Source organism: Mesocricetus auratus, unplaced genomic scaffold (assembly GCF_017639785.1).
Source record: "Mesocricetus auratus isolate SY011 unplaced genomic scaffold, BCM_Maur_2.0 Super-Scaffold_100018, whole genome shotgun sequence".
Classification (NCBI taxonomy): domain Eukaryota; kingdom Metazoa; phylum Chordata; class Mammalia; order Rodentia; family Cricetidae; genus Mesocricetus; species Mesocricetus auratus.
This window is the reverse complement of record NW_024429199.1, coordinates 22888654-22913896: the sequence shown is the minus strand read 5'-3', so window position 1 is coordinate 22913896 and position 25243 is coordinate 22888654. Positions and strand designations below refer to the sequence as shown.

The following is a 25243-nucleotide window of genomic DNA, read 5'->3' as shown; positions in this document are numbered from 1 at the left end:
AGATTCCTCCCATCTCCTCTCCCCTTTGTTTTAAACTTTAATTTATTGAAACACAAGTTGTTTTTGGAAAGCTTCATTCCACTCCTCCACTCAAGTTCCAACAGGCAAAGAACCACATCTTAGGAAAAATGAGAAAATGGAAACCGCTCCAAAGAGCTCTAGTCCCTGGTGCCCTGTGGTTATGCCTAGCCCAGTTGAATAGCACAAGAAAGGTACTTCTCCCCTTGTTACTTCCACATTAAAACTACGGCTAAATGCACAACGGTTTTAGATAAAGAGAGTATTAATCACAAAGGACACATGTATCCTTGTGCTTTCCTGTGTTCCAAACAATTGCAGGGGCAGTTGTGACCTCTATATAAATTTACAGACCTGAAAATTGCTAATTTATGATACAAAATTTAGAACAGGTGATGCACCAGCTCTCTGGAATGGTAGGATAAATAGTTGCAGGCAGGACATCTTGAAACCACAAAGATATTCTGTCCTAGCTCAAGGTGGGGGTAGAGCTAGTGTGCTTCCTTCTCTTTTTCCCCTTCTTGCCCCCACCCCTTTAATGTTCCAAAGGGTTTTGCTTCTTCCAACCTACATTTCATTTCCTCTCAGTCAGAACCCAGGTCTGCATCATTTCCTTTCTGTTTTATAAGTAGTTCATTCCTTAAAAAAAAAGTCTTTTGCTTAACGGTGGTACCTTCAATTTGTACTCCATGGATGGAGTCATAATCAAATTCTCCTTGAAGCTCTGGCAGGTTCCCTGGTGACACATTGGTGTTTGTTCTCTTTTAGAAAAGAATATACTAAGAGGTCAAGCGTTGGGAGTAGTAAGATCAGTAGACCCAGACTGAGCCAGCTTCTGTGACAGGAGTTTTGTGTGGTGCCCCAAAGAACCTCCTGGCACTAACCAGTGATGCCATTTCTCTCTTAACAGCTGTCTCCAGCTAGGCTTATTGTAGCCTTTCATCCTCTGTCCCACTGGTTGTGGCTTGTAGCGTTGGTGGCTTTCCAACACACTTCCCGCCACAGCATGTTCTCATCAGAAGAGACCTTGGAGTCAGAGCAGTCCTCTTTCTTATCTTTATCTCCCACTCCATAACTACAGCATTTGTGACTTGTTTCCTACTCTCTCCAAATCTCAGTCTTCGCATTTATAGGGTGGAGATGGTTAGCACATATCTATGCAGTTAATACTAAGTGTGTAAACCAGATATAGAAACAAAGAATGATTCTGTGGTTGGCACATGGAAGTTGCTGGATAAAGGAGAGATATTGTTATTCCAAGAAAGCACTGTAATCTAGAAGCTTAATATTTTCTTCAATGCTTCCGGCAACAACAAAGATTTATGCCTAAAAGACCCTTTAAAGTTTAGAGCTCCCTAAACTCAGCTGTCAGCCGGTATCACATACTCTTAGCTCCTTCTCACTAAGCCTTGGTGAAGGTATCTCGGTGACACAGCTCTTCCTTGTTCTTGTGGCTCCCTTCTGAGTTCTGTTTTGCAGAATTCTGTGCAGACTACAGGCTCTGCTTGAACTTTTCCAAGGCATACAACAAAAACTCACATGGATTCTAATATCTGGATGTGGAGATCTTTGTTTTCTCTTACCTTTGTGGGTAAACTGAAGCATCTAAATAAGTCTATAATGTCACAGGACAGTTCAAACTAGATATGGAAACAAAATTTTGGAAGAAGGTCTGAATTAGATTACTGTGCAATCATGGCTAATTTTATAATCATGCTTGAAACAGAGCTGTCATTCTCAAGCAAATGAAAAAGATTGCCGGTGCCTTCAGGACTTGTGACCTTTAAAGAAAGTCAAAAACAAAGCCATGTACTGCCTTATTTCTACAAATGGAGATAAAAACATGTAAGTGGGTAATACCAGAAACAAATTTAAAAGCTTTCTTCAGACCTCTATGCTCTAAATCCCTGGGCCCCTTTGGCTGTTTGCATCTTCCTACCAAAAGGAGAAAGCCTATAGGAACAAGAGATGCAATGCCCTAGGAGGAAAAGGCTGAAGATGCTTTATCTAAACCAACAGTCTGAAGCAGCAAGCAAGCAAGGTTTTCTAAAGGCAATACCTGAGTGAGAGCTAAAACAGAAGTGCTGTTGAGCTCTGAGAATGTCAGGACAACTGGAGTATCCTAGGGCCCCCTGGAGCTGATGCCCACACCCACAGCTCAGGATCCTATTTCATCTGGGTGTGGGGATCTCTGGAAGGGTGGCCTGATTAACTTGTTCTGGGATGGGTTCCTATGTTCCTGGATGAAATAGACAGAAGTATCTTGAAGGACACAAGTGCTATGAAGGAGACTTACAAAGAAGACAATGGGAAGGAACACTTCACCTGGGCCATCAGTGTCAATGGCCTTTTCCATTTTAACTGGTTTCACATTCCCCATCACAACTCAAGAAATGTCACAGTAGTCCATCTCTAATAGTTGGGGTTTTTGACTCCCAAACTCCATTCCCCCTGAATTGCTGTTAAAAAGCAACCTTTATTGTTAATATAGAAATATCCATTATGAGCCCTACTTCATGGCCAAACCAGATAGATGTAAAATGACCAAGATATCATCTGTCACTTCCAGTAGGGTAAGAATAATATTTTGAGGTAGAGAAGGAGTCAGAGTTTGTACCAGTAGCCTTGATATGTATTTTCTATGTGAGGGAAAAATATGAGGGAATAATAACAAAGTAAGGGTCCTGGAAGAATGTAAGCTGTATTACAGAATGGATAATGGAAATAGACACGGGTTAAACATGAAAGGAGAAAACTGGCGAAGTCCTGAAACTCTTGTAATACACGATTGCTTCATCTTTGTTCTTATCCATTCATCTAGCATTACCACCATCAGCATCATCTTCAGGACAATGCATACTTGGATCTCAGTGCCCTTTATATAACAGAGAGGCATAGTCCTTTAAAGACCAAACAACCACTGATGCTGTTTTCATACTCACTCTGGGATGCTCTAAGGCGCTGTCATCTATGACACCCTCCTCTTATATGTATTTGTGTAGGTTGAGCCAGTAATAGAGAAAGGCCACGAGAGCTTGGTCCATCACATCCTGCTCTATCAGTGTAGCAGCAACTTTAACGACAGTGTTCTGGACTACGGCCATGAGTGCTACCACCCAAATATGCCTGATGCCTTCCTGACCTGCGAAACTGTGATTTTTGCCTGGGCCATTGGTGGAGAGGTAATGCTAATGACGATGACCAATCTGTAGCCAATTATTTGATTGTGCTTCTCCCACATGTATGGTTCTAGTAGAGACACACCACTCTCATACAAAAATACATAGAGATTTACTTATATTTCTACTTCTATAGGAAAGGATTCCTCACTTAAATGATTATATTTGATCTGTGTTGATGAATGGTATTGTTCCGAAAGCTGAAGTGTCTTGGTGGAATGGTTGGGTTTGGGGACAGAACTCTTAGGGACTTCCACAGGTTATTGTCTCATGAAGTTTTTTCCCCATATTTAGGGCTTTACTTATCCATCTCATGTTGGATTATCCCTTGGCATGCCACTGGATCCTCATTATGTGCTTTTAGAAGTCCATTATGATAATCCCACACATAAGAAAGGTAAATTCTTTCTTTGTTTTTAACTGACAGTTTTAAAATGTCATGTAACTATTGCCTGTAACATAGTTGACATGAAATATGAAGCTTTGTATTACAAAGTGTTAACCTGTACACTTGCCATCTAAATTAGGATGCTTTTTGAAGCAAAAACAGGGTGCCATTCAGAATTACACTAGGACAGTAGCCATTAACCAGTAGCATCTAGGGAAAGGAGCATATACGATCACAAATGCTAAGAATGCATTCTCCTATTTCCCTCCAGGAAGTAGGAAAATGAAAGTTCCTTTTGTGATATAAATTAGTTGCAAATATATGTGGTGCTTAAAAAATTCTGCCTTCATCTCTCTCTCTCTCTCTCTCTCTCTCTCTCTCTCTCTCTCTTCTCTCTCTCTCTGTCTCTCTCACTCTGTCTCTCTCTCTCTTTCTGTGTGTGTGTGTGTGTGTGTGTGTGTGTGTGTGTGTGTGTGTGTGTGCAGACAGGAGGTTCGTTTTGGCTGTCTTCTTCCATTGCCCTCCACCTCATTTTTGAGATAGGATGTGGGAGTTTGAAGGAGAATGGCACTCATAGGCTCATTTGAATATGTGGTCCCCGATTAGTAGAATCATTTGGAAAGGCTTAGTAGTTGTTGCTCATTGGAGGATGTGTGTCACTGGAGGTGGGTTGACTTTGAAGAACCCATGCCAGCCATTTCCAGTAGACTCTTTTTCTTGTGGTTGTTGTCCTTAACATGTAAGCCGTCACCTACTGCTCTCCAGTGCCATGCCTGCCTGCCACCATGCTCCCTACCATAGCAGTCATGGACTAACCCTCTGACGCTGTAACCCTCAGTAAACTCTTTCTTTTACAAGTCGCCTTGGTCACAGTGTCCCTTCACAACAATAGAACAATAAGTAATACACAAGGTTCTTCACTAATCTGCATTGCACTGGTTTCACCAGCCTGGCTTATCAGCAAGCCCCAGGGATTCTCCAGTCTTTGCCTCCTCAGTACTGGTATTATAGCTATGCTGGGTAGGGAACTCAGGTCCTCATGCTTACAGATCTCAACTGAGCCATCTTTCCAGCCCTAACCATGTTTCTTTCTAATTATATATATGAAAAAGTTACTAGAAACTACTGGCAATTTGTTAATAGATCATCTACAACTGTACTCAAGAGATATCTATGATAAAAATCTGTATAATAGAGTAGGTATGAGGATATTCACTTGATTTCTGAATTTACTCATACCATTCAATTCAGTTCAAAAGCAAAACAATTAGTAGGTTCAATGTGCTTTCACCAGTAAAAGCAATCTTAATAGTTTTAATCCACAACTCTTCAGCAAACACCAAACATTGACTGTGTGTTTGCTCTTTGCTTAAAGATTAATATGAGTGAAAAAGATACTCTCTCACTCATAGAAGTTATAGTCACGGCTGTGTATAGTGGTGCATGTCTGTAATCACAACACATGGTGCCTGGGAGAAAAGGATTGCCTGTTTGAAACCAGCTTGGTCTACATAGTGATATCCTTACTCAAAATAAAACAAAATGACACAAACAAAAATTATAGTCCAGTAGGAAAGAGAAACTATTGAAATAACTTTATATGTTTGTGACAGTCGATGCAAAAGGGATGTATCTGACAGTACCTGAGTATTTAATTGTTGACCCAGTTAAGCCAAGAGGATGTGGTGGTCATCTATAAAGTTTCCCTTGTAAAAACATATTCTTCATAGATATACATCGAATTACCTCTGAGAAAGGTTTCAATTAATTAATTTCAGATTTACAGTATCTGAGTCACATATGCTCCCTTCCTTCAGTAACATGTCATAACAATGAATGTGTTAGTTGTATTTTAACCCCATAATGACCACCACATAACTGTTCACATATCAACCTTTAATAACTATTTGATGAGTTTGTTAAGGATGAAGAGATATTGATAAACTATACAGAGTTATCCTTTAGCAGTTTTCTCACTCGGCAGATGATTTTCTTTTCTTTTTTCTTTTTAGTTTTTCAAGACTGGGTTTCTCTTTGTAACAGCCCTAGCTGAAACTAGCTCTGCAGACCAAGGAGCCACCACTGCCCAGCTTCCTTCCTTCCTTCCTTCCTTCCTTCCTTCCTTCCTTCCTTCCTTCCTTCCTTTCTTTCTTTCTTTCTTTCTTTCTTTCTTTCTTTCTTTCTTTCTTTTGGGTAGACAGTTTCTAAGCTGTAAGTAAGAGTAGAATGTCATTCCAAAACAATATAAAATAAAGCTTCTATGGCTTTCAATCTTATAATGAATGACTTTAAATTTTTGTTGTGCCATTGTGTTAGCTAATTGTGAAATATCTCCACCAAATAACTCAAATGTATCCCCCATAACATGTTGTGTGTGTGTGTATGGTGGTTATAAACAATATGGTGACTTATGTTCTAATTTCTGCTCACAGGGCTATTTTTTGTCTTCCAATCATTTCTGCTTGCATTCCTTTCCCTCATGAGATCTTAATTTCTATCAAATCAATCCATGAATGATCCATTTCAAATGAATGTGAAAAAATTTTAAAGTAATCCATTTCACTTTTTGTTATTTGCTCTTCTTACAGGCTTAATAGACAGTTCTGGACTGAGGTTTTTCCATACCACGGATATAAGGAAATATGACGCAGGAGTTATAGAGGCTGGCCTCTGGGTGAGCCTCTTCCATACAATTCCTCCAGGGATGCCTGAGTTCCGTTCTGAGGGTCACTGCACTCTGGAATGCCTAGAGGAGGTGAGCTGTGTCATAATCTACGAGCTGCCATCTCCAGATTAGCATATACTCTAAGACAATGTGTGTAAACGTTTCCTTGAAAGTTTACGATGCCTTCGATAACATCATCTTGTGAAGCCACTGGTGTGATTCAAGTAGGATGTTTGACCACTCTTTTAATCTCAAGGGCTGGAAGTGAAGAATGATGGAGGGCAGAACAGAATAACTGAGGTGTTTTCTCCTTTCTCGGCTGCTTTTTGTCCTGCTTCCTTTGGGTATTTTATGACTTATCTTCATTTGTGTAGTTTCTTTTTTCTTTACCTGGTATTTCTGTACTTTTTCATTATCCACTTTGGCTTTTCTCTTTTCCTCTGCCTTGTAGCTTTCTTCTTTTGATATGAACTAACAACGTGAAATTACATAGTGCAGAAGTAAACTGTAGGCATTTTACTACTATTCCCCTCAACAATTTTTCTCTTGAATCTAAGTATTTCAAGGTAGATCGTATTATTTCTGAAATATGGGATTCTGCGATGGTTCACAGGTGATGTGGAAAGGTTATGTTCTGCTGAGTCATTTAGACCCCGATAAACTGCCAGGACAACACATATCAGCTATAGAACTGAGGAGAATCATTTAATGCCACTGGGGAAGATGCCCTTTTCTGTCTGGGAAAGTTAGGACAGGTTCTCTTTTTAAGAGTTTTAATTTTCCCGTGAATGACCTGCTGCTGTAGTCTCTTCGCTGGACCACTGTTTGACTCTTCATCGCCCTATGGAAGTGAAGAAACAACTAAGTTCACTGTGGCCTGGTACCTTTCCCCTCCTTCTCATGGCAAATGATGAGCACAAAGACAACAGTCAATAATTCAAATTCAAAGTGTTTGGCAGCTCAGGCTTTCCCTTAAATTGCTGCATCTTATTTTTGTCAGTTGTACCTCAAGTATGCCTGAACTGTCCGAGCATGCCTTCGATGGGCTAATCGGGTCCTTCTTGCTGTCCTACAGGCCCTGGAAGCTGAGAAGCCAAGTGGAATCCATGTGTTTGCCGTTCTTCTCCATGCTCACCTGGCAGGCAGAGGCGTCAGGTTGCGTCATTTTCGCAATGGGGAGGAAATGCAGTCGTTGGCTTACGATGATGATTTCGACTTCAATTTCCAGGAGTTTCAGTATCTGAAGGAAGAGCAAACAATCTTACCAGTAGGCATGCATGCTGTTTTTCGGAGAATGTTGCATCTTGAGGTTTATCTCCCAAGATGCAGTAGGGATTGTGCTAGCCAAGAGAATGGCTCATCAAGTTCATACTCTTAAAGCCACCCACTGTGGGTGTTGCCTACATCAGCGGGAATGTGTTTGATCTGTTTCCAGAACTGGAAACTCACTTTTCTTACCATCCCCTGGAGGCAATGCTAGTTCTTGATTAAAGAAAGGAAAAGCAAAACAAAACAACTGAAGAGTTCAGATTCTGATCACTGACTAGTGATTCTTTGGGTTGCAATTATGATAATGGTGAAATTGTATGCTATGTTATCTTGAAGAGGGGACACATTTTACTAGTTTCATTTTTGTGAAAAAAATAAAAACAACCGAACCTAGGATAAGTCTTCCATTAGAAGAGCAGGGCTGGAGAAATTGCTCAGTGGTTAAGAGCCTTGCTGTGTAATCATGAGGACTTGCATTCAAGTCTCAACAACTTCGCAGAAACTGAATGTATCCCTGCATGCCTATGACTGGCATGTTTAGGGGACTGAGAGGGGAGGATCCGTGACCACCCAGCATCTGTAGATGCACAAATGAGCATGCATGTGTGCACGTATACACAAGTCCAACAAAAGGTATCAGACATAGTAGTTCTTCAAGTTAGGGTGGAAAAAGGGAATTGTATCTCTTACAATATTGAAACCTTTCATTTTTCTTTAATTTTTATGATTCAAATATTTTCCTATGCACATTGGGCTCAGTAGTCATGCAGTTTCCTATCCTTAAGTAGACTTTTAAAAGTTAAATGGTCACACAATTTGTGAAATAGCTGTGGGCATACAAGTTTAATCTGTGCGAGTGATGCTTGCAGTAGAATTTTTTAGATGGAATGGACTGTCAGGAAAAAAAGACAAAATGTTGGGGGAAAGTGTGAAAAACAAAAGTAACTAATGAAGAGAAGAGGGACCTAATTTTTTTTAATGATCACACTTTACTCATAGCTCTGACTCACTATTCCTTTTAGAAAATTTTATACGCCGTGACAGATGTAAGATGTTTTGAGAAAGAGTGACTTGTGATTCTTTCTATATTACACTTTCTCTCATTATGTTGGTTTCATGGCTGGCTAGTCTAGCGCATCATTTGCTAACAGGTGTGCTGTGATTAAGGCCATATGCAAGCTGAGATACTGATCTTCAGGTGCAGTGAGGAAAACCTGGGGGCTAGTGCCAGAGATGCTGGCCTCCAGTCCGTGAATAGGTGTTCCATACACTTAATTGGATGCTTCTTTTTCTCCTTCTCCTGGGCCCTGAGGATCAAACTCAGGCTGTTACACCAGATAGCGTGAACCCTGATCCACTGAGCCATCTCACTGGTCCTTTAAATCTGCTTTCAAAGGTTCAATTCTTATACAATTTGTCAAATGGCAGCAGCAGAAATATCTACATGGTGGAAAGCTATAAAAATATCACCATTCTTCATGTCTGCTGTAATTCAAACTGCTGGAAAGCACTAAACAATAAATTGCTAACAATTTCTAAGGAAATAAGAGTGTAACTAAATAGCTTTAAGGATGATTTTGGATGCATAAGTCATCACAGTTAGGATCTTGACTATTATTTCATTACATAATTCATCTCGACTAAAGAATCAATACTAATTATATCATCAAATCTTGTCATAAGAGCTGTGCAAAGTAAGTGCTATTTTTAATCACTTTGCTCAGATGAGCAAATGGTGTCTGGATTGTTCAGTTTCTTACCTGGGTGTCTGGCTGGAATATTGTAGGATCTGGTCTGAACTTACAGAGCACTCTTGTTTACTTTCTTGCTGATTGTCTTAACACACTGAAGTTAAGCAAATCGACATCTTCTGAATCAAACTGCCTGATGCTTTCCTTCAAGCAGTAACTACAAACTACAGGCCTAAAATATATTAGACAAACAAAATGGCATAAGACTCTAACCTGAAGACTCTTACTTTTGTTATAGGGAGATAACCTGATTACTGAATGTCGGTACAACACCAAGGACAGATCTGGGATGACTTGGGTAAGAAAATATGATTCTTAAAGTTCATTTAAAAAGAGGAAGAAATAACTGCTGATTTTAAAGACAAGGAGTCAATTCCTATCTTGAAACAAAGCTCTGAAAGTCTTCAGCATGAAGCATCATAGAGGTGAGACAAGAGCTGCATTAGTGTTCTGTCAGACTGCAAACCTTGGTAGCACTGTGGAATCGACTGTAATTGATGCTTTGGGAAAGCTACCCTTCCTTATCTTAGTCCTCACCAAATAGATAAGACATTAACTCGTCACCACATTACTTGGGTCTGCCTAGGTGTCTACTTAAATAAACCTAGACTTCAAAAGGAAGAATACAGTACATGAACTCAGAGCTTCTTACCCAAAGAGAAATCTGGTGCCAACAGATTTACTGAGGACTTCTGCCAAACTCTCAAGAAATAGATATTTCATGCCTTGCTTGGTCTCTGTTAGAAACACAAGTAGAGGTCATCTCCTACCAGCTCATTTTTTAAATCTTCACTCTAAAGCTATATACAAGGCATGAACTAGACCAATATACATGCTTTGAAAAATATTGACAGATTGCATCCTGCTTTATATATAAGTCTGTTATAACTTGTTGGGGTTTAGATAAAGAATATAAAGCTAAAAAGTCATAAAATAGATTCTGCCAGTTAAGAGGGTGAAGGAAAAAGGTATGACTAATCTAAAAGAGGCGTATAAAAACTTCATAAAATGTAAGGCTATTATGGGGAAGTGTTATGTAGTATTTTGTTTGTATTCTGGCAATTAAAGCTTGCTTGGAGGCAGAGGGAGGAACCAGCCAGAAAAAGGGCAATAGCCAGGGTTATGGGGACTCACCTTACCTAGATCAAAGTTAACTATGATCAAATCTGTAGCTAATATTAAATAAAATATTAAAGATATTTCTTCACATTTATAAAAAATGCAGGGACATATTTTAGCACCATTTCTATTGGGTGTTGTGTTGAAACTTCATTGCGTCTAATTGGAAAAGAATAAAAAAAGAACCATAAATACCACGAAGGAAAATGTGAAAGAGTAAAACACATCCAAACCTCCCAAAGTAATTGCAGTTTGATGTCAAAGAGCAATCTTGAGGTTAAATAATTGAAAAGAAGATGTTTTATAGAAATATAATCCAACATTAGATATGGTTAATCGCATAGATAAAAATATAGATATTTGTGTGAGACAGTAAATAGCAGCTAAAGAAATTAAGAGACACAGTCTTCATGGACACTATGCTCAAAATATATTACACAGTTATATAAAATATCCCTAGTAAACACGGTACTGTGTACTACTTAATATACAGCAATAAAAAATTTTTAAAAAATCAGTAAACCAAAAAAAGAAAAACTAAATAAAAGGAAGCAGTTTATTAATTTCTGTGATTCCAGTAAAATAAATTTAGGGAAATGTCATGATTTTGGGGAGTTTAGCATGTTCATTAATAAACCTTTGCCTAGTTACCGCTAAGATTTTCTCTTTTCTCGTTTTGTGCACATGCATCAAAAGTGTACTTGGAGGAGCAAAGGGCTAAGAATAGGAAAGACTGCCAAGGAGAGTCAGATGCCAAGTGAGATGGACAGGACATTCGGATAAGTGAGGCATTGTGGGCCTTTTTATTTTAGGATGCTGGCATGATCAACTGCCTATAATAATAAAAATAAATTAGTCTCTTTTTTCTTGTTTTTTCAAGACAGGGTTTCTCTGGAGGCTGTCCTGGAACTTACTCTGGAGACCAGAGTGGCCTTGAACTCACAGAGATCCCCCTGCCTCTGCCTCCCAAGTACTGGGATTAAAAGCAGGAACCACGGTGCCCGGCCATAAATTAGCCTTTTTATAACTTCACTCCTCTCTGTTATTTGGATCATTTCTATCAATCAGCTTTAAAATTCATTAATTCTTCCCTGGGTCATAGTGAACATGCTGTTGAACTCATCTTGTGGACTTTCATCCCTTAAACTCCCGTTTGTCTGGATTTTCTCTTTCTAGTGTTACTCCTGAATGCTTCCCTCATTCTGATCATATTTGCCTTTAACTAGTTAGTCCTTACAGTCTTTTCTGAACCCAACTTCTATATCTCCTCACAGTCTGTGACTAGTGAGTTTTTTTTTCTTGAGTAAAAACAACAGTCCAGTGTTTCTTTAATAACTTTTGGCTGAAAACTGGACAGCAGAAAATATTGAAGCAACTCTAGATTCTGCAGGTAGTTGAAGTTTTCATTAAAATACACTGGGATGTTACCTGCTTATATTTAAAAGGTGTTGCCTGTGGACCTGCTGTATGTATGTACCTAAAAGTAATATAGAAAATTCAGTTTGGCTGAGAAAAAGCTCCAGCAGTACATGGGAAGTGGAGGCAAGAGGATAAGGAATTCAGAAACAGCTAGGGCTCCATGAGACTCTCTCTCACCCTCACAACCCTGAATAATTCCAACAAAGCGATCTGTAACGTGCAAATGGCACCAGGAACTTCTGAAATGTCTACTGTGGCACAAGTTTGTATCACCTCAATAGAACTCTTATGGACTTCAATAGATTATCTTAGAGAGGCACCCTTTAAAGACATAGAAATAACATTAATTTTAATGTTTCAATAATTTTGAAAGTTAAAAACCCTTTAAGTTAATAATTTTCCAAACCAGCTACTTGAGAGGCAGAGGCAAAAGAATTCTGACTTCAAGGACAACCCTAGTAACTTAGTGAGACCCCATATTAAAACTTTTAAAAAAAGAGGTTTGGGCTAGAACTTAGCAGTAGTGATCTGCCCACCAACTCTGAGGCCTGGCTTTGATCCTCAGTGCCATAGGAAATGATAATAAGCTGTTACTTGTAAATGGTAAAGACCAAATGTATGTCAGAGCTGGGGATCTGTATAGCACTGTTAGCTTTGTGGTCTGTGTGCGAGAGCTGGGGGAAACTGTGCAAAATAAAGCATCTCCATTTTCAGGGAGGACTAAGCACCAGGAACGAGATGTGTCTCTCATACCTTCTTTATTATCCAAGAATCAACCTTACCCGGTGCGCCAGCATCCCAGACATCATGGAACAGCTGCAGTTCATTGGTGTGAAGGAGATCTACCGACCCGTCACGTGAGTGGCAGTGGATCATAGGTTTCCAAGAGCAGGTCGCATCTGCATACTGAGACATTATAGGCTATTTTATGTGCTCTCTTTTTGATTGCTTGGAACTTGGTTGCTATGTCCAAGTTCCTCCACAACACTCTTGGGATCACTGGTGACTAGGAAGACCTAAGGGATCCAGCCATTAGCTGTACTCTTGAGCAAAGTTATTACAAAGAAAGGATACAAAGGAAAAGGCAAAGTCAGAAAGCACTCAAGCTCTCAACAGCCTTTCCAGAACACACGTCCACTTTTGATAATATCCCTGAAGAGAAGTCTCCTAGAAAAGCTCCACAGAGCAGCTGTGCTGGACTCCTTACTGGGGATGCTCCTGCAGTACTGTCTGCCTCATGCATGCCCAGTTTGCAGACTTGACAATTGAAAATGAACCTTGACTATAGTGCTGAGCCTTCTGATCGTTTAGAGGAAGTTCTATGTCGGTCTACAAGATTGCTCGCTAAGTTGCTAGCCTATAGCCAGAAGTGAACCTTGTGGTCAGACTTTAGACAGGGACGTCCTGCAATGACTTGGGTTGACTTCAAATTTGAGATCCTCTTGCCTCTACCTCCCAGGTGCTAGGATTCTGGTTGTGTGCCTTCGTGTGCAGGTAAGAAGCAGGTGTTAGGAACAACAATTTCAGGCCTGTTCTGTAAATGCAGTATGACTGCATATCATAGTAACTAGTATAATTGAATACAAAGATTTTTCTTCTCCTCTTAAGGTTATATTCTAGAGCTTGGGGTGATATAATAGACAGACAGATGGGCATTAAATTTTAAACAGTAATGGTTGTTAGAAAATAATGAAGGAAGTGAGCTACTGTTGCCAGCAGGAGAGTCAAAACCTTTCTGGGAAGGTAACATGTGAGCAGAGACCTCCAGGCTGCGATGGTATTGAATGCAGAAAAAAGAGAACAATGTGTGTGTATGTCATGATTCTGCTTAGTTTGAGAATGAGCAAGAGGATGACTTGGCTGGAGCAGAGTGACTGTGGCAGAGACTGTGCCCGCACACCAAAGACTACTGACACCACAGAGCTGTGGCATCAGTAAACTGGACCACAGAGGCCATTATGAGTAGTACAAAAAGAAGCCACTATGAGATAGACAAGTTCATTTGTTTAGGGTGAGAAGGACCAGAGGAAGATAAGATGGGGTAAAAGAACCGATCAGGAAGTGATTGTGACTGTCCACTTAAAACTAAGGGCACCTTGGACCCAGGCATGACATCATGCTAAGGATATGTTACAGAAGATGCTGAAAAAGAGTATGTGCTCTCAGGAACATTGGCACAAAGCATAATGATGGTTGGCGGAACTTTATAGAGGATGTAATTTGTCTTAACAGGAAGATCTTTCTGATAGTTAAATAGTTTCAAAATGAAAAAGACTGGTGCAATTGGACAAAAATATGCACAGATTTTTAGAGTGTTTTTTGTTTTTGTTTTTGTTTTTTTTTTTTTTTTAGTTGATACTGTAATGATTCTAGCTTCCCGGAACTATTCCCCATAGTTTCTTTCTTTTTTTTTTTCGTGCCTGCATTTTATTTTTTTTTAATTTTATTTTCCAGTTTAAATTTAGATAAGAAACGAGGTTGCTTCACAAGTTAGTTCCAGGTCCCTCTCCCATTCCCTCCCTTCCTCCCATGCCGTCCCCCCAAACCCCCCCCCCCGTTATCCCCTCATTTCCCCAGGGAGGGTGAGGCCCTCCATGGGGGTATGCATAGTCTGTCATTTCATATAGGGCAGGGCCTAGACCCTTCCCCAAGAGTTCAGGGTGAGAGTGCACCTCACATTATTCTATGGGAGTCCAAAGTCCGTGTGTATACTTGGGATGGGTACTGATCTGCTGCCCAAGGCTCAATAGATTCCCTAGGCCTCTTCACTGACACCCAGATTCAGGGGGTCTTGATCAGTCCCATGCTGGATTCAAGAGTTAACCTTTGTCTGGTCAGCTGTTTCTGGGGGTTAAACCAGTCCAGTCTTAATCCCTTTGATCATCGGTCCTCCCTCTCTGTTACTGGCTTTCTTGAGTTCAGCTCAGTACTTAACCAAGGGAGTCTGCCTCTTCTTCGATCAGCCACTAAATGAAGTTTCTGTTTCCCAGACTCTCTGGCCATAGGATTGTAGGCTGGCACTCCCCAGATCTATGTCTAAAATCCATATATGAGAGAGTACATGCCATGTTTCTCTTTTTGTGACTGGGTTACCTTACTCAGGATGGTTTCTTCTAGTGTCATCCATTTGCCTGCGAATCTCATGATTCCATTATTTTTTTCTGCTGAATAGTACTCCATTGTGTAGATGTACCACATTTTCTCTATCCACTCTTCAGGTGAGGGACATCTAGGTTGCTTCCAAGTTCTGGCTATTACAAATAAAGCTGCTATGAACATAGTGGAACAGACATCTTTGTTGTATGAATGGGCATCTTTTGGATATATGCCTAAGAGTGGAGTTGCTGGGTCTTGTGGTAGGTTTATTCCCATTTTTCTGAGGAATCTCCATACTGATTTCCAAAGTGGCTGAACCAGTTGGCACTCCCACCAGCAATGGAGGAGTGTCCCCCTTTCACCACATCCTCTCCAGCATAAATTGTCATTGGTGTTAGAGTGTTTTTAAGGATAGGAACTTCCATTCTATAGAGGACAAAACAGAAGCAAAGATTAGGAAACTACTTGACACTGCACAGTATACCATAAATGGGAAAATTGGGCTTCACAGTACAATATCCTCTTCCCAGTCTGTTCGTGTAAGAACTTTCTTGAAGTTCAAACCTCTCAAAATTAAAATATGGTGTGATTAGGCAAAAGTACATAGGATGAGTAAGCCATTGGTAGACATCAAAATAATACATGAAATGTGATTCTGAAAAACCACTAGGACAGGGGACAATGAGGAGGCCCAGTGAGAAAAAAAGCACTTGCTGCCAGGTATGAGAGCCTAAGTTCAAACCTCTGAAAACATAAGGGTATAATTTGTTTAAATATTTGAGTGGTTAGATTTTGGCACACATGTATGTGTTCATGCATGCATGTTGGTGTATTACAATACTGGAGATCAAACTCATAGCCTGACACATGGTGGGCAAGTGATCTACCATTGACTTATACCTCTAGTTTCCTAAATAGTCGCACCACATTGCTCTCTACTTCAAGAATATCCTAACTGTGTGTTTATTAACAGATGTTTATAAAACAAATGGCCGTATGTTTACAAATGAATGGATGCACCTAGCTATAAACAGAGGCTTTTCTCTGCCCTATCCAGCCCTGTGACCACTTCCAAATAATCACTCAGAGGCTTAATTACTTACAAATACTTGGCCAGTGGCTCAGGCTTATTATTAGCTAGCTCTTACATTTAAATTAGCCCATGTTTTTTTTAAAAGTATGCCTTGTCATGTGATTTGTGGCTTATTACTTTAGTTTTTACATGTCTTGCTTCCTTAGCAGCTGGCTGTTGTCTCTCAGACTCTGCCCTTCTTCTCCTGTATCTCTGCTTGGATTTCCTGCCTGGTTTTATCCTGCCTCGCCATAGGCCAAAGCAGCTTTATTTCTCAACCAAGAGAGCAACACATACTCACAGAGTATGGAAAAACATCCCACATCACCTTGCTCTGTCTTTTATGCTCACCATGGTCAGAGCATCTCCACAGATTCCTCTGGCTGCCTGATGGACTTTGTCAGTGTCCCTGATTTCTGTTATCCCTGAAAATGCTACATTGAGGTTTTTAACCCCTTGGAATGCCAGGAAGAATTACTCTCCAAAGCAAAGTTAGCTGTGGGTTATCATATGATAAATAGTATTTTGTTTTCTTGTATTATATCTATATTTTTCTAATCTAGTTAGAATTTTCCTCAGATATTTTTTTCTTTTTCAAGAAAATGTTTTCCTTTTATGAGGCACCAGCTAGGATACAGTGCTTTTCTGTGGTCCAGACTGGCCTCAAACGAATGACAATCCTCCTGCTTCACTCTTTCAGTTATGGAATTATAGAAGTGAACCTCCAAACCTGGCTTCAACTATTTTCTTTCAACATTAACATTTCTCAGTATTCATCTTACACATTTTATTTATTATAATTTACTTTGTCTTTAATTTATTTCCTTTGCTCTGTAGTCTGCCTCTCATTCTATTGCTTTATTACCTTGTACTTGAGGATTTAATCGCTAAATTAAATTTATTAAATCCATATTATTAAACTCCCATAATTAAAATAAGCTGCAAGAGGAAACAATTTCTATAACTTTCTCCAGTTTCATTTGTTCCTACTTTCTTCTAAGCTCAGTTTTCCTGTATTTCTAAAGATTTGTTTTTATTTTGTTTAATTATGTGCATATGGGAGCATGTGTGCACACGAGTGAAGGTTATCTCAGAACCCCTGGGGCTGGAGCTACAGGCAGTAGCGTGCTGCCAGGCGTGGGTGCTGGGACTTGAACTTGTGTCCTCTGGAAAGGACATACATATTCTTAACCTCTGAGCAATGTCTATAACCCCCTTTAATTTATATTTTATAAGTATTTTATAAGCTGTACCATGTGATTTTCTTTAGCCTTGTGGTTTCATGGTTCCCATTTCATTTCTTGCTTATTTTGAGGGCGTCTGTCCAAAACCTCATCAAACATATTTGAACCTAGGCTTTCTTCTTGCCACACCACAGCTGGAGGATTAGATGAGTCATTTCCTGCACACATATTTTGAGAGGAAAGGGTTGTAGGGTGGGACTGGATATTCTCTGGTTGAATGCGTGTATTGTCTCTGCCTTGGATTTATTACTACTGTTGGAAGCCACCTTCTCTCTAGTGAGCTGAATCACTTTCATGGTGGAACGAGTCAGCTTTGGCCAGGGGTGTCCAGTCTATTGCCACCCTGGAGACTTGCCCTCTGTCTAGGAGACTTCATCTGGCTGTGTTCCTTCCAGTCATTCACGAGGGGTGTGCATTACTGAGACAGATTGCCCATCATCCTTCATTAACAATCAGAAGGTTATGACATCGTGTGATATCTTGTTTTTGTTTTCTTCTTGAATATCAATTGTGTCAATTGCTTGGGAGCATAATTTAAAATTAAGTATAGCTATCTTAAATGTGGTCTTAGAAGTTTCAACAATGTCTTGCCTATCCTACCCAGTCACAACACAAAGAGACATAGCAATCCCACCTCCTCCATAAAGTTCTTGGAAGATGAGAATCTGTTACAAGTGTGTGTGTGTGTGTGTGTGTGTGTGTGTGTGTGTGCGTGCACGCATGTGTGTGTGATTGTATGTTAATTTTTTCTTTTCTGCATTTTATATAAGTGCAGATATAGCATGTGCTTATGTGTGTCTGGCTCTTTTTTAAATAATGATTCTGAGATTCATTGGTATTTGTGGCCGTTCTATGCAATACATTTTTCTCACCGAGTAACATTACCCTGGGCGGATCTACTTCCTATAGGCCCATCACTGTGGAAATACAGTTTCAGACCACAGCAAGGGCTGCTAGAACCATGCCTGACATTTTCCAGTCAGTCACTCCCTTGATTGGCATGTTGCATTCCCAGAGCCCTCAATGGAAAATCTTCAGAATTACAGCAAGACAGGAAGTTCCCTTAAATCATTTATGAGTGTGTCTGCTGTGTGATCCCTTTTTGCTTTTACATATGTTTCATATGTTGTTAGATTGAATCACTTGTTTTCTCACTGAACTCTAAGAGTTCTTTATATCATGGATTTTGTCTTTTTAGATAGCGAGTCGTAGATGAACTCTCTCGATCCATAGCTCTATTTTAACTGTTTGCTGAGGTTCCTTCTGTCAATTTGTGTCTTGTTTTGACTTTTGAAACCCCCTCCAAGAACTGTACATTGTGAATATATTCCCCTCTCAGATTTTAGAGTTTGGCTTTTACATTTAGACTGATGATTTATTTGGAATGGATTTTTCTTGTAGCACAAGGTAAATCCAAAGCAAATTGATTTTACTTATTTAAAAGTGTGTGTGTGTGTGTGTGTGTGTGTGTGTGTGTGCGTGTGTGTGTGTGTTTAGGACAACTTGTAGGAATCAGTTATTCCCTTCCACCATGTGGTCCCCAGGGATAGAACTCAGGTTGTCAGGCTTGGTGGCATCTCCCCAATGAGCCATCTCACAGGCCTGAAAACTGCCTTTTTACTACGAAATTTGGAATTTTTGTCACAGTCATTTGACCATACCCTGACTCTGCCCTGGACTCTGTTTATGGCTGTATACATAGATTTGCTTTAGTACACACTTGGTTTTTACAGTCCTAGAGAAGACTTTAAGTACAGAATAGAGTCTGTAAACTCCCACTTGCTGTTACCTTTTCCCAAATCAATCTGATAGTCTAGCCTCATTATATTTTCACATATAAGAGTAATACAATTTGTCAATTTCTTAAAATAAATATCCAAACAGAAACCTAAAAAAAATCTTATTGGAAACTCTACTGAAATCTCAGGGCACACAGAAGGAACCCATTAGCCACCAAATAAAAACCAGACATCCTCAATTAGTAATATAACTTCCCCTGTTTCCATCCCTGGACGAGACGTTTAAAAACAAGCAAGCAAACACTAAAGACCAAAGGAGATTTACGTGGGTGGTATGGAGTTCCTGTATCAACTAGAAAGAACTGATATGTTAACCATAGGAAATCTATTCCATGAACATAGTATGCTTCACTCATTGGAACATTTTTTCCTCAGTAGTTTTTAGTGTAGTTTTCCTTATAGTTTTTAGTGTAGATGGTCTTCACCTTTGTTAATAATATTTATATTTTATATTTTAATATGTTTGAGTGCTGATTTGTAACCTGCCTCTCTGCAATTTCCAGATCTTGGTGTTTGTCTAGTTTGTCGTCAGATTAAGGTTCGTCTTTACATACTTGCTCATGTGTTTAGTAATTTTTGACTATATGTATATATTTTGTGATGATTGGCACTGTACTATCTCTAATTCTTTAATAGCCTTGTCAGTGTGACTCTTGAATAGAAGTTTAGAGCAACATAATATCTTTACCACTAAGGCCTGATTCACTCTCAGGTCTCTGAGATGTATGTGTGCCATGTCACCAAATGCCTGTGTCATCAACAAAGAGTCTCCTCTGCTCTGGCTAGTTGGAACTGAAATGTGTACCAGCTCTGGGAGTTCTCAGAATTGTTGTTTTGTTTTTGTTTTTTTAAAATAGTTCCCCAGTTACTTTTTGTAATCCTTGTGCAATCTCACCTTTAATTGTCTCCTTACTCAAGCATGTATCCAGTTACCCGTGCTACAGATTTACAGGGCTCTCTCTCTCTCTCTCTCTCTCTCTCTCTCTCTCTCTCTCTCTCTCTCTCTCTCTCTCTCTCTCTCTCTCTGTCTCTCTCTGTCTCTGTCTCTCTGTCTCTGTCTCTCTGTCTCTCTCTCTCTCTCTGTGTGTGTGTGTGTGTGTGTGTGTGTGTGTGTGTGTGTGTGACAGCTTCCCCTGTAGGATTCTACTTTGAAACTTGCAGTGATTCCAGACTCCCTCATTCTGACTTTTGTCTGTTTAATTCATCGAGATTGTTGTTTTATTGCACGGAAATTCTCCTTTTCTGCAGTAACTTGGGGTGAACACAGTGTTCGCATATGACCTGTGTTCATTTCTTTTGGGGTCATAGATTTCTGCTGTTTTCCAGTCTCCCAGCCCAGACATTCTGTACAGCTTTGTTAATGAGTGTTGGCGTTTTTTCATAGGAAGTTGGTGTCTGTTACTCCCCGTAGCCAGGAGTGAAAGTCCATTAATGAGCACCCCGTTTGCCTTACTGATATTTGACCATTTGTTTGTTTGTGTGATGGAGGGAGAATCTGTAACACTATTCGTTCAACTGTATGGACCTGGACCTTCTTCTTGGCAGAAGCTGCCACTTTCTTTCCTTCTCCCGCACCTCTTGCTGATCTCAAGAACGACTCTAGCAGGAGGACCTTTGCAACAGCCGTGGGGTTCCAGGCAAATGCGGAATCTAGCAACTACAAGTCATTTTCTTCCATCTGGTGTTAAAACGTTATACAGAGCAGGAGAGCCATGTCCAAAGTTATTACATTTTTAAATGGCTCGTTGAATGAACCGAATTTACAAATAAAATTGCTTACTTTTGGCAAAGGAAATTAAAATACACCCTATACCACTGTGAGTAGTAGAAAATTTTGCTGTGTTACAAGAAAAAAATATATCTGGGTAGACACACCTGAAATACACAATTTAATTTCTACAGCATTCTCTATTCTTCCAACTGAATCCTACATCCACTATAGCAGGATACTTGTTTGTTTATTGATTTATTTTAATTGAATTTGTTCATTTAATCCCACCACTGTTTTTGGTGAAAATCTTAGTCTTTTCAAACAAATAATAAGCATATTTTCTTTTGCAATGTTTCTCTCCTTCTCCCTCCTCAGTTCTCCAGGGAGTAATCTTGCTGTGTTAGAAAACTTGGAAGGTTTTTGGTTAGAGGTGACAAAAAGGACATTTATTATGCGGAGTCAAGAGAGACAAAGTATGAGAGCACAGAAGGTCAGAAAGGCCCGTACTGCCTCTGCGGGTTCCCAGTCCTCCAGCGTTGGCTCCAAGATGAGCCATTCGGTTTGCTCTTGTCTCCCTGGCTGTCCTACCAACACCCATAGTTACAGCTTTTGCTTTTTGGAGGAAAAAATCTCCATAAATATTAACTTACTGGCTTATTTTAGAATCAAAGATTTTAGAGTCAGCCCTACAGAATGCTCACAGTGTTCACCTTGGCCAGCAAAGCCTAGGAAGGTCGCATTTGCCACCACTTTAATCACAGGAAACCCCTCAATAAAAGTTCAGGCGTCCCCTGCTGGCGTTTCCGGTGACTGCAGGCAGATACTTCCAATCCCAGCCCTGTTCCACCTCCATTTTTCCATTTACAAAGTTGTTTTTTTTTTCTATTTACAGTATAGATACCGTGTCTCTTCGAAGGTAGATGTTATTTAATATTGAATGTAAAACTATCTACATGTAAAAATAGCAGCAAAGTTTAAATGGCAGAATATACAAACTGCTAGGCTTCTTTCTGGTCAAGGTCTGTGCTCAGCACTAACTGGATTTAGTGGGTAAAAAAGAAAGAAAAGGAAAAGACATGATATTGGGAGGGGGTGTGTTGGGGACACGGGGATGATCATATAGTTATAGGATCCTATTTTGTTGTAGACGTGTGTAGTCTCAATAATAAAGGGAATTTGAACAGAAACAATCTCTCTGAAAACATAATGAATCACCTAGCAACAAAATTCGATCAATGTGTGGAACTGAACACTCCAAATGAAGATTGCCTATGATTTCACTTGACAATAAAAATAAAGTAGCCAGTTGCATCTAAAAGAAGATGAATCATTCCTTTAAGAGCCTCCTCACTTGTTAGCTGGAGAGGTCTGTTCAGCCGTTAAGAGCACTTGTCCTTGCAGAAACTCCAGCTTTATTCCTTAGGACACAACAGGCAGTTCACTACCGTCCATAACTCTGTGATTTCATGGAAAACGACCCCTTCAAGCAGCCTCCCTTGGCACTAGACATGCACGTGGTATACATACATATAGACATGCACGTGGTATACATACATATAGACATGCATGTGGTATACATACATATAGACAGCATGCACGTGGTATACATACATATAGACAGCATGTGGTATACATACATATAGACATGCACGTGGTATATATACATATAGGCAACCAAAACACTCATATGTACAAAATAAATAAATGTAAAAGAAAAAAACCTTATTTGGAGTAGATTCTTGCAACAACTAATGAGTTCATAAATGCTATATGGAATTATTTTGTATTAAAAATGAGCATGTATGAAGTCTATGTTAAAATGTTGAAAATTATAGGAAATACAAAATGTACTATACTGTAATGTGATGTACTGAATGTAATTGTGATTATTTAATTTCAGGACATGGCCTTTCATTATCAAGAGCCCTAAGCAATATAAAAACCTTTCTTTCATGGATGCAATGAACAAGTTTAAATGGACTAAAAAGGAAGGTCTATCCTTCAATAAGCTTGTGCTTAGCCTGCCCGTGAACGTGAGATGTTCCAAGACAGACAATGCGGAGTGGTCGGTAAGCCCCGTTTTTTATCCTCTGGGAACCCAGTTGTCACATTTTGTCTGAATTCCAAAGAAGAAAAAAATATAAGCTTCAGGTTACCATCCATCAAACAGTGGTCTGGGTATCCTTTCATATTTGATCATGTAATTTACATAGTGATCATTTGAGATGATGGATAACCTCTGATTCCTATGAAATCCCTTTGAAGAGAGAAACTTATTCTGAAACTGTAGTTGTGATGAAGTGGGGTCGATGGGGCAGCTTAGAAATCCCGGGGACCAGCTTGTAACTCTTTGCAAGTAGTGCCTTGTCCTTTTACCCCTCCCCCTTTCCAGGGCTAACATTCCTGCTGCCTCTGACACGTGGCTCCTTCAGCAAGTATAGTCTATCCCCTAATCTCCACCAGAAGTGGAAGTGAATAAGCAAGTGTCTTAGTTCTTTTTTTTTTAATTACTGTGATAAGACATCACTGCTGTAACAATCTATAGAAGAAAGAGTTTATTGGAGGCTTACAGTTTCAGAGGGTGAGCCGATGGCCATCATGGTGGGGAACCGGGAGGCAGGCAGGCAGTCATGGTGCTAGAGCAGTAGCTGGGAGCTTAGATCTTAGATTCTTATCCAGGTAGGAGAGAGAGACAGGAGAGAGAGAGAGAGAGAGAGAGAGAGAGAGAGAGAGAGAGAGAGAGAGAGAGAGAGAGAGAGAGAGAGAGAGAGAGAGAGAGAAGAGAAGAGAGAGGAGAGACGCTAACTAGGAGTAGCCTGGACTTTTGAAACCTCAAAGCCTATTCCCATTGATACACATACTCCAACAAAACCACACCTTCTAATCCTTCCCAAGCAGTTCTACCCTTCTCTTTCAAGCCACTGAAGTGAGTTGGGCCACAGCCCTGCTCTTACACAGTTGCCCACAGGAACTGCCTTTGTCTTTTTCAGATTCAAGGGATGACAGCACTGCCTCCTGATATCCGAAGACCTTATAAACCAGAACCTTTGGAGTGTGGGACATCTACTTCCTCTGCTCTGCATGGCGTTTTCTCTCTCAGGTTGCTGCTGTGCTCTCTGTTTCTTGGGAGTGTGCTGAGCTCCCAGAGCATGTGACTGCTGTACTTGGTGACACCAGAGTCTGGAATCTGGGACTGTTCTTTAAAGTCAGGTTAAAGACTATGTTCATGTTGGGCCTGAAGAGATGGGCGTGAAGAGCATGGAGATTTTTGTTTTACACACTCCCTCCATTTTCCTTCCCAGAGTACCTGAGCAATGTCACTGGGGTTCTCAAGAGTTCCCCTATAAAAGCTGATGTTCTGTGTCTGTGATTAGTAAAATAAAATGAACCTGACCTAGCTGCTTTGAAAGTTCGACAAGTCACATAGAACGAGAAGAATCTTTTTTCCCCCTACATTACATGTTATTTCAATACCCATCGTTCAACCTGACAATTATCTGTCTTTTTCACAAGCAGTGTCAAAGGAATTACTCTCCACCACATCTTCCTTCCTAGGTGTAACATGCAAGTGTGATCACAGCCCTACCCTCTGACATTGCCCAGTCCCTGTATTTTCTATGACCTTTGACCCCAGTGCTTCTCGGTGGTACCTCTCCTGTTTCTATGCTTGTCTGAGTCTGTTGATGCCCAAACCCACATGGAAGTATTTCTCTGTCTTTGTAGTACCGTCCAGCTGATTTTTTTCTTAAGTTCTGTAACTCTCTTAAAAGAAGGAGCTTTTGATAAATGTGGAGATGGTGGTGGCTGATTACAGGCCAAGAACAAAATGCAAACCCCTTGCTGTGAAGAGTCCTAGAGGAGATAAGATTCCAAAGCAGGCAGACAGTGTGAGCAGGCGGGAAGCCATGGGGTCTGTAATGTTCCTCACCACTGGGTGTTTCACACTGCCTCAATCTGAATCATATTTCCTGTGATAGATTTATTTTTATATTAGTTAATAAACAGACTACCAATATAAAATTTCCACCAACTCAAGATCTTATCATCCATTTGGTTCTCTGTATTAGCTAGTTAAATCTTGTTTTCTGTCCTATCTTTATCAATACAATCCATGTTTGGATCTTATTAATAAACTTAATGGAATCAAAGTTTTTGTGTAATATCATATGTTGTCCTTGAGAGAACCAAGTGATTGTGTACTGATGTCAATAAAATCAGCTGAGAAACTGTATTTTTTCCACTTTAAGTCCTTTTTGTCTTACAATCACGAACTATATTGTGTTTTAAATAAATATTATGTTTTAGAGTGTTTGCTTCTTGATTCAAAGAATTTTTCAGTTTGCAAATATTGATATATTGTACAGTTAATTTTACTTATTTTATTTGTGTGAATGTTTTATATCAGTCTATTTTTTCATTCAGATATTTGCATAAGAAATATGATCACCTTATATAACCTCTATTTGAAATTTCATGTTTTCCTTCAGACTTTCTGGATCTGAGGTCCATTGTA

The 25243-nt window shown here is 39.8% G+C and overlaps 1 protein-coding gene across 1 annotated transcript in view; it reads left to right on the top strand.

Moving 5' to 3' along the window:
* Moxd1 (monooxygenase DBH like 1) overlaps positions 1 to 25036 on the top strand; it is a 73442-nt gene extending 48406 nt beyond the window's left edge. Inside the window, exons 5-12 of the mRNA XM_005065806.4 lie at positions 3021 to 3200; positions 3492 to 3594; positions 6174 to 6340; positions 7326 to 7517; positions 9509 to 9568; positions 12523 to 12665; positions 22631 to 22799; positions 23721 to 25036. Of these exons, the coding sequence (XP_005065863.1) occupies positions 3021 to 3200; positions 3492 to 3594; positions 6174 to 6340; positions 7326 to 7517; positions 9509 to 9568; positions 12523 to 12665; positions 22631 to 22799; positions 23721 to 23885 (1179 nt within the window). The 3' untranslated portion in view covers positions 23886 to 25036. The remainder of the gene's footprint in view (positions 1 to 3020; positions 3201 to 3491; positions 3595 to 6173; positions 6341 to 7325; positions 7518 to 9508; positions 9569 to 12522; positions 12666 to 22630; positions 22800 to 23720) is intronic.
* The last annotated feature ends 207 nt before the right edge of the window (positions 25037 to 25243 follow it).